At 44.9% G+C, this 9,080-nt stretch overlaps 1 protein-coding gene across 1 annotated transcript; it reads left to right on the top strand.

The window, feature by feature from the left end:
* The first annotated feature begins 3,326 nt into the window (after window positions 1–3,326).
* On the top strand, window positions 3,327–7,105 carry LOC124649978 (disease resistance protein Pik-2-like). The gene is made up of 2 exons (XM_047189551.1): window positions 3,327–4,271; window positions 5,261–7,105. The coding sequence occupies exons 1-2, from the start codon at window positions 3,327–3,329 to the stop codon at window positions 7,103–7,105; spliced, it is 2,790 nt and encodes a 929-aa protein (XP_047045507.1).
* The last annotated feature ends 1,975 nt before the right edge of the window (window positions 7,106–9,080 follow it).

Below are 9,080 nucleotides of genomic sequence, written 5' to 3'. Positions count from 1 at the left end.
TTCCAGTATTAAGTTGCAAACAACAGACAATTGCATTAAGTATGGTGCGTAATGTAATCAACACAAATATCCTTAGACAAAGCATTGATGTTTTATCTGTAGTGGCAACAACACATCCACAACCTTAGAACTTTCTGTCACTGTCCCAGATTCAATGGAGGCATGAACCCACTATCTAGCATAAATACTCCCTCTTGGAGTCACAAGTATCAACTTGGCCAGAGCCTCTACTAGCAACGGAGAGCATGCAAGAACATAAACAACACATATATGATAGATTGATAATCAACTTGACATAGTATTCCATATTCATCGGATCCCAACAAACACAACATGTAGCATTACAAATAGACGATCTTGATCATGATAGGCAGCTCACAAGATCTAACATGATAGCACAAGAGGAGAAGACAACCATCTAGCTACTGCTATGAACCCATAGTCCAAGGATGAACTACTCACATCAGTCCGGAGGCTATCATGGTGATGTAGAGTCCTCCGGGTGATGATTCCCCTCTCCGGCAGGGTGCCGGAGGCGATCTCCTGAATCCCCCGAGATGGGATTGGCGGCGGCGTCTCTGGAACTTTTTCCGTATCGTGGCTCTCGGTAATAGGGTTTTCGCGACGGAGAGTTTAAATAGGCGGAAGGGCAGAGTCGGAGGGCTCACGAGGGGCCCACACCATAGGGCGGTGCGGCCCCCCTTGGCCGCGCGGCCCTGTGGTGTCGGCGCCCCGTGGCCCCACTTCGTATCCTCTTCGGTCTTCTGGAAGCTCCGTGGAAAAATAAGACCCTGGGCGTTCGTTTCGTCCAATTCCGAGAATATTTCCTGTGTAGGATTTCTGAAACCAAAAACAGCACAAAACAGGAACGGGCGCTTCGGCATCTCGTTAATAGGTTAGTGCCTGAAAATGCGTATAAATGATGTAAAGTGTATATAAAACATGTGAGTATTGTCATAAAACTAGCATGGAACATAAGAAATTATAGATACGTTTGAGACGTATCAGAGATCTCGCGCCAGCGAGCGGCCACGGAGGAGGCTGGACGACGCCTCATGGAGGCGGAGCGACAGAAGCTTGCAGAGCTCAACGCTCATCGCCACTACGAGGCGTTCGCCCGCCAGCAGGCGAGCCGTGCCGAGATTGAAGCTTCTCGGGAAAGGCTGGAAGAGCGGGGACAGCGCCACCGGCAGCCCCTGCGACGCCGGCCGCCATGCTCCACCGCCAGATGCGCGAAGCAAGGGAGGAGAAGCGGGCACGGACGCAGGCGGCAATGACAAAGAACGATGACGAGGCAGGGCGCCCCAACCGACGGCCAGTAGATCAGGATTAAGTTTAAGTTTTAGTTATGTTTAAATTCGAGCTACTTTTGTATGAATTTCGTATGAATTTTGGTTTTTAAATATCATTTTAAATTCGAGCTACTTTTGCAATATATGTCTTTTCCTAAAAAATACACGACCCCACTGGTCATTGGCTGCGGCAACCCTATAGAGCGGCCCCATTTGTCAATGGCAGCACCGCGTATACAATCAGAAAATAAAACGGCCCACACGTCAGCGATAGATGGATGGCTGCTCTGACGTGTCTCCTGACCCTACCCGTCAGCACGAGACGGCCAGGGAGGAACTGCCCCTGTGCAGCCCCACCCGTCAGATTAACGGTCAAGGCCTCTGACCAGACGGCAACCAGCCATTCCAGCGTTCGCGAGGGGTTTCAAACTAGAGGGGGGAGACTGAGGAAAAAGTAACGAGCTGGGGAAAACTGAGTACAACTAAGGATCTAAGGGCACGAAAATAGAAAACCTTTACTTATATGTAGTATCATGCATGTTATATTTATTAATTATAGATTGTAGACTCATCTTATCTTGAGAAGTGTGATATTGTGGTAACATAGCTAGTTACTACTCCCTCCGTCCCGATTTACAAGGCCTACGTGTATCCTAATATCGTAAATTTGATCAATATAATATGAGTTTTACAATATAAAAATTATACAATTAGAAAGTACAACATTTGAACTTTCTAATGATATATATATTTTTAGTATATATATTATATCATGGTGGTTAAATTAATGATCTAAAGATACACGCAAGACCTATAAACCGGGACGGAGGTAGTAGTAATTTACTCTCTTTCTTCATTTAATTCCATGCCATATCACCATAATGTATTGGGGTGTGTGATGTTACTACCTATGTTACTCCTAGTATGAGTAGTTTAAGACTAGCCACAATGGGAATATCGTAAGTAGTATCATGCATGCCATGTTGGTAAAAATCTGATGTGGCGCATCAATTAATGAGGTAAGAGATGAGAGTGGTATCATAATATGATACCGTATCATAGCACTCAAAATCTGAAAACTTAATGATAAACACATCATGTACACAAATTTGTATTGAGATTCTACAAACATTAATTATGATAATACTATGGTATATCTTATGATACTATGCATTGTGGGGTAGTATCATAAACTAGTATCATGTGCATAATACTAATGTATGATACTTCTTATTGTAACTAGTATAAGGAATAGTACTTACCTGCACATACCGTATATGACTTTACTTATATGCTCATAAGTGACAATTTTGCACGGATCCCGGAACAGGAAACAAACAGCGGCAATGTCGGGAACCGCAGTGGTTCGATCCAGACGATGATTCTCGCAAAAGAACTGAACACAAAAAAGCAAAAAGATTGAGTGAAATGCAAAAATGAAAATAAAAGTCAGGCGACAGAATAATAGCCAACAGGGGTTTGTATGATTGAAAACGAGCATGTGCAGCAACTTGGACAGGAAGCTTCCGACATGGCTGCGACTTGAAGGAGACCGTCAGATCGGTTGGAAGACGATCGATACGGTCGGGGAAGGAGCATCTGGTAGTGCTACCTCAGGACCTCACGTTCCCACTCGGTTTGGGCCGGACGAGTTGCAGGGAAATAGCTCGTCCGGTCAGCCCTAAACTTGTCGAAAACACGCTAAGACGTCGCACGCCGCGACCAATTCACTGGCATTATTCATGAACATACGGACAGCGGAGGAGACGCGGAATAGTTAAATGGAAGCTCGCATCGTGGTGCCTCGCCGCAAACGCCCGGCCGTTAAATGAAGAAGCTTCGGCGCACGCGGCCGGTTGACTTGGGGTTTTACTTCCTTGCACCGCCACTCCACCGCAGCGGCTACTGTACTAGTATATGTAATGTACCTAGTGCCTAGTACTACTACTGCATCACAAATTCACAATTCACAGCAGCGTGAGAGAGGGAGGGAGAGAGAGAGATAGCCTGAGAGGGGGGAGAAAGAGAAGAGAGATGGAGGCGTTGCTCGTGACGCCGGCGGCCAGCCTGGCCAATTGGGTGCTGCAGACCCTGGTGTGCTGGGGGGTGACGGCGGCGGCCGACAAGGTGGCTCTCGTGCAGGTCGTGCGTAATGATGTGAAGTCCATCGAGGACGAGCTGCCGATGATGCATGCCCTACTGTGGGCATCCTCCACCGCGTACACGTCCGGCGGCGGCTATAGCAACCGCGGTGGCGACCGTTTGCAGACCGCATGGGTTAAGCAGCTGCGCGACCTCGCCTTCGATATCGAGGACGGTCTCCTCGAGTTCATGCTGCTCAAGGGGCCGTGGCCGTGGGCCGACGCCGACCTCTCCCGCGTCGCCAAGCAGATCGCTGACCTCAGGGTCAGGGTCGAGGCCCTCCACGAGCGCAACACGCGGTACCACGCTTGCCTGCGCCCCGATCAGCACGGAGACGACGACTCCGAGCCCGCGCTCCTGGACGACTGGCGTCACGAGGCCATTATTGGCCGGGAAGGCAACAAGAAAGCCCTGGCCAAGCTGGTTCGCCGAGACGGGGCGACCGTGGTGGCGGTGTGGGGCATGGCAGGGGTGGGCAAGTCGTCCCTGGCGCGCATGCTGTACGACGACTCCGACCTCATCACATGCTTCGACCGCCGCGCTTGGGTGACCGTGCCGCACGCGCTGGACGGCGCCCAAGAGTTCGGGCGGCTGCTCCAGGAGCAGATCGGCGAGGACGGGGAGCAGCGGTGCCTGGTCGTAGTGGACGACGTGTCCTCGCACGAGGAGTGGGAGCACGTATCGCGTTGCCTCGCCGCAAACCAAGCCGGCGGCCGGGTCGTCGTGCTCGTGACAACGCAGGAAGAAGATGTTGCCCGGCTGTGTTCGGGGGACGGCGACGTATACGAGCTCAAGCCACTCCCACACAAGGAAGCCCAAAAAGTGCTGTGTCAGAAGGTACGCTCCCAGCCCAAAAATTATTCCCGACCCCGCAAAAGTATGCTGATTTTGGTGAATTTCTTCGGAATGATTTGACATAGATTCCATCAGATTTAAATGATCTTTGACCAACTTCAATTTTGTTAGGATATATGTACAGTACTCCCTCCATCTCAGTTTACTAGTCTTCCCCGTATCTCTAGGTCGCCAATTTAACCTATATAATTTAAATTATATAATGCATAAATTATATCATTAGAAAATATAACATCTAAACTTTATAGTGATATAATTTTTATAACATATAACTAATACTAACTTGATTGAATTTACGATCTAGAGGTAGTATCGTACATAATTTCGAGATAAAATATATTTGGGCACCCAGTAAAATTTTAGGAATAAACTTTAGAAATTTAGCAATCCCTCCGATTTATAATAACTGTCGCGAAGACTGTCGGTGCTTTAGTACAACTTTGTACTAAAACTACTACTGAATCACGGGTACTTATTATGGATTGGAGACATAGTAGCAAATCATTCACTCAATAATCAATAGTTACACTTGCACCTATTTTTTTGCAGCTTTAGTTCCACAAACACTAATGTTGCACATAAGTTCTACGATGCAAGATCATCTAGGGAATACAAATTTCCAAATATTTGCACTCTTATTTAATTATTTGCATCTTAAGTAAGCAAGCATCAATTAATCAATTGACTTGACCATCTATGTCTATTCCAAATTCATATTTTTGAGTGGATAATTATAAAAGTGAGGAATCAGCATGATAAAACCAAAACTCATCGGTGTGTTAGCAAATAGATGTAAAACTTGAGGAAATGCTAAATTGTATAGTTCCAAAAAGCAACAATGAGTTTTGGGGAGTTCAACATCAGCGAGAGACATGTTTCTTGTATCTCGTTTAGAGAGCAAGCTGAACAGAGATACATAATTTAGCCTGTCATGATTTTATTTTCTTATTTTGTGCTTTTTTTCAATCAAGGTGTACAAGGACGCTAAATATAAGTTGCCAAACGATATGGTGAAGCAAGCCAAATTTATCTTAGAGCGATGTCGGGGCATTCCGCTTGCCATAGCTGCCATAGGAGGTCTATTGGCTAATAGGCCCAAAGTAAGCAGTGAATGGACGACTCTACAAGAGCATATTAGGCCAGAGTTAGAGTCTGCTGCCCTTGATGTCAAGAGGATTATCTCCTTGACCTATGATGGATTGCCATATAATGTCAAGTTTTTCTTCTTGTACATGAGTATCTTCCCCAAGAACCATGAGATCAGGCGTACCCGCTTATTACGGCGGTGGATGGCAGAAGTCTACATAGAAAAGCCGCATGGTATGACCCTTGAGCAAGTCGCAAAGAGTCACTACAATAAGCTCATCAATAGAAGAATGATTGAGACTTCCAATAAAGTCGGGAATAGCATGACAAGTGAATATTGCCGCGTTCATGACCAAATACTCCAAATAATCTTGCCCAAGTCTGTTGAGGATATCCAGCTGTTCATCATGGATAAGCACTACAATGAGGCTCCACAAAGTAATGTACGTCATTTGGTATTGGCAAGGCAGAAGAGGAATGAGGAGAAGCTAACAAGAATAAAGTTGACTTGCTTACGATCACTGACAGTCTTTGGAGAGTGTCCTGTGTCTCTCGTCACCCGTGAACTGCGGTTGCTGAGGGTTCTTGACTTGGAGGATACAGTTGGTCTGACAAATGAAGATCTGAAAGATATCGGGCAGCTACCCCATTTAAGGTACCTTGGCCTGCGAGGAACAGATATTTCAGAACTTCCTTCTTGTCTGCAAAACCTTCGGTTCCTAGAGACATTAGATGTTAAAGACACAAAAGTGACACACTTGCCAGCTGGTATCGTCTATCTGGAGAATCTATCTTACCTTCGTGTTGGTGTGAACTTTGCAACAGAGAAGATGGGAGAAGAGAAGAATGTCAGCAAACGTAAGTTGTTGGGGACTTTGGCTGACTTCGTATGCGGGTGTCATGGTAGTAACAATAGTGAATCGGGTTGTTCTAGCCAATTCAGTGTAAGAGCTCCTGAGAAAATCCAGAAGCTAAGTAAATTGCAAGTCCTAGGGGTGGTGCACATTGCACGCAGTCAAGAGGCAAAAAAGCTGAGGAAGCTAACTAACTTGCGAAAATTAGGAGTGCATTTAGATGCAGTTGATAAAACCAGGAGGGAATTTTGCAGCTCGCTATCAAGTCTTGTTCAGCTGGAGCAACTCGAAGTGCACTGTGAGTCGCTTGAGTTTCTCAAGGGCATGACTGAACCACCATCAAGGCGTCTCGTGTCTCTACGGTTGTGTGGCCATCTAGGCAATCTCCCTAGGTGGATGAGTCGACTCACCAATCTGTCCAAGATAAAGTTGCTACGTACAGGACTGAAGCAAGAAGACATTGAGGTGATCGGGAGTCTGCCCAATGTAATTCTTCTTGGGCTCTGGAAGGAATCTTTTGGAGAGGAGTGTCTATCTTTTGGCAAGGGTAAATTCCGAATGCTCAAACTGCTTGAAATTGAAGGCTTGAAGAAAGTCAAAACCATATGCATCGAGAATGACGCGTTGCCAGTCCTCGAGAAACTTCGAGTAAGGAAATGTCTCGAGTTGTACAACAGTGGGCAGGGGTTGTTTTCGGTGAAGTCTCTAAAGAACCTAAACGAACTTGAACTGACAAATTGTGGTGATAAATTGGAGTTGGAGATGCAACTTCGAAGGCAGATTATTGGCTTTTCCAACCGACCAGTGCTCATAACTCGCAAGTATGTAGTAACTTGGACAGAAATGATGCTCAATAGTTTTTACAGACTCATCTGATAGGTGTAACACTACCATTTTTTTAAATGTAACATATATTAATATAACGATTGTGTGCATCTTAATTATGCAGAGACTCTTTTAAATTGCATTATCTTGATGTTAACTTTTGAGTTAATAAAGAGTCATTTATCAAAAAAAAAAAGAGGGATCTTTTACGGTGCAATTTACTAGTCCTATGGACTAGTAGTATTTTGGATAACTTGCATGGTAAGAAAATCATGACACGGATTTGGGTGGATTTGTTACCATCTTTAGTGCAAATTATGTCACGTCAGAATTTGATAATCCGGCCGTTCCTACTTGCCAAGCATGCAAGTGACACGATTGAGTCATTACTATTTTTTTTGTCCACTAGATTTTAACCGACTCACCCTAGCAGGCTAGCACGTGGACCATATTTTGGGTGCAAGGTTATTTTCTATGTCGAGCATCAGTTCAGCCAATGATGCACAAGTAATTTGCCATTACGATTGATTTTTTTTCACGCATGAATTTACTGGTACTGTTTTCAGTAGGCTGCAACTGAAATTAATCATACATACTTTGAAAATTCAAGGAAATTTCATGTAATTTATATTCTATTCGAATGAAAAGTACCAAATTCAAAATGTTTTCTGCAATTACCAAATTTTCGGCAATTTTGGTGGGTACAAAATTTTATCTCGATATGGAATATTTGTTCTTAATTTGTCCTAAGAACATACCAACCACGGGCCCAATCTAATGTAGATGGAGCACCGAAAACAAGCCGATGCCAATGCCATGTCGTTTACCGACAGGCGGGCTAGCTATGTCATTGGTATGGAGTTGGTCAGCCTAATTTTATCTCGGCCAACCGCCGGTCAACTTTTATTAATGCGGCGAAGGTTCCCAGGCGGTGGTAGGCGAGGCGTCATGTCATCGCTGCGGCTTTCCTATGTGGGGGCGGGAATGCGCATTGCCACCACCTCGCATATCTCGGACGTTTAAATACAGTCTGATGTGGCCCGCTCTCGCTCACATTCCCAAAGCCCATAGCCTAGAACCTCAGCCGACTCAAATCACCGGCGCAAATGCTAGCGAGGTCGCGATGTCTCTAGGTGGTAATGGAAAACGTCGCCCCGGCGGTGGCGTGGCAGCGAACGGCCTTGACCCGCAATTTGACGGTCGACCTGAGGCTCGCGCTCGCCCTCAAAGAATCATGAAACGACCTGAGAGCGGTGGGCACGCCCCTTATCTGTCAGCATTGCATGGTTGACACACGAGACATTCAACTACATCGACCTCAGCGAGGATGACATCGGCCCAGGAGGAGGCGGCGAAGGGATAACCACCGGCCCTAGCAGCGTCAAGGATGGGGAGGAGGAGAAGTTCGACTACAACTTGTTCTACTACCATCGCCGCAATGACATGCTTTAGTTTAGTTTAGGTTTAAATTTTATTAGAATTTCATTTAAGTTTGTAAATTATAGTAAAATATGAATACAATTTAAGTTTTTATTTGAATTTTAAAAACTACTAGTGGCTGCATCTCCATAGGCTTGATCATGCGCTACTGCTGGACGATGTATAAATAGGATATTTTAAAAGTTATGTGGGTGTTGGGATAAATGAAAAATATCACATCATTTAAAAAATTTAAAATTAGAATACAATAACTCGCAAAAAAAAATAGGGTGGCCTGAACCAAGAACCATCTGGTCTGGAGTCGGCGACACTTACCACTGCCATTTAGATAGAAATTCATCTTCATAGCAAGGTTTTACCACCGAATCTATCGATGCAAAAAAAAAAAAACTCTGAAAGCAGGCATTATATTATTTCACTACGTGGAAAAGTTATTGTCATTCTTCTTAATTTTTAAACATAAACGAACAACTTTTTAAAATTGACCAAGTTCTCTGTCGAGATTTGGGCACTCCATTTATACTTTCTCCACTCGCATTGGTGATATACGTTTTTTTTCTCTATATGAACTGTGATGAGATCCAAA

This window comes from Lolium rigidum, chromosome 1 (genome assembly GCF_022539505.1).
Source record: "Lolium rigidum isolate FL_2022 chromosome 1, APGP_CSIRO_Lrig_0.1, whole genome shotgun sequence".
In the NCBI taxonomy this organism is placed as follows: domain Eukaryota; kingdom Viridiplantae; phylum Streptophyta; class Magnoliopsida; order Poales; family Poaceae; genus Lolium; species Lolium rigidum.
The sequence above is the reverse complement of the archived record's forward strand: the minus strand, read 5'-3'. Positions and strand labels throughout refer to the sequence as shown.

What these genes read in the sequence shown, in the direction of transcription:
- LOC124649978 (XM_047189551.1), top strand. Translation starts at nt 3,327, where the DNA reads ATGGAGGCGTTGCTCGTGACGCCGGCGGCCAGCCTGGCCAATTGGGTG. An exon ending in AAAAAGTGCTGTGTCAGAAG is followed by an intron (nt 4,272 to 5,260) that starts GTACGCTCCCAG and finishes TTTTCAATCAAG; the next exon opens with GTGTACAAGGACGCTAAATA.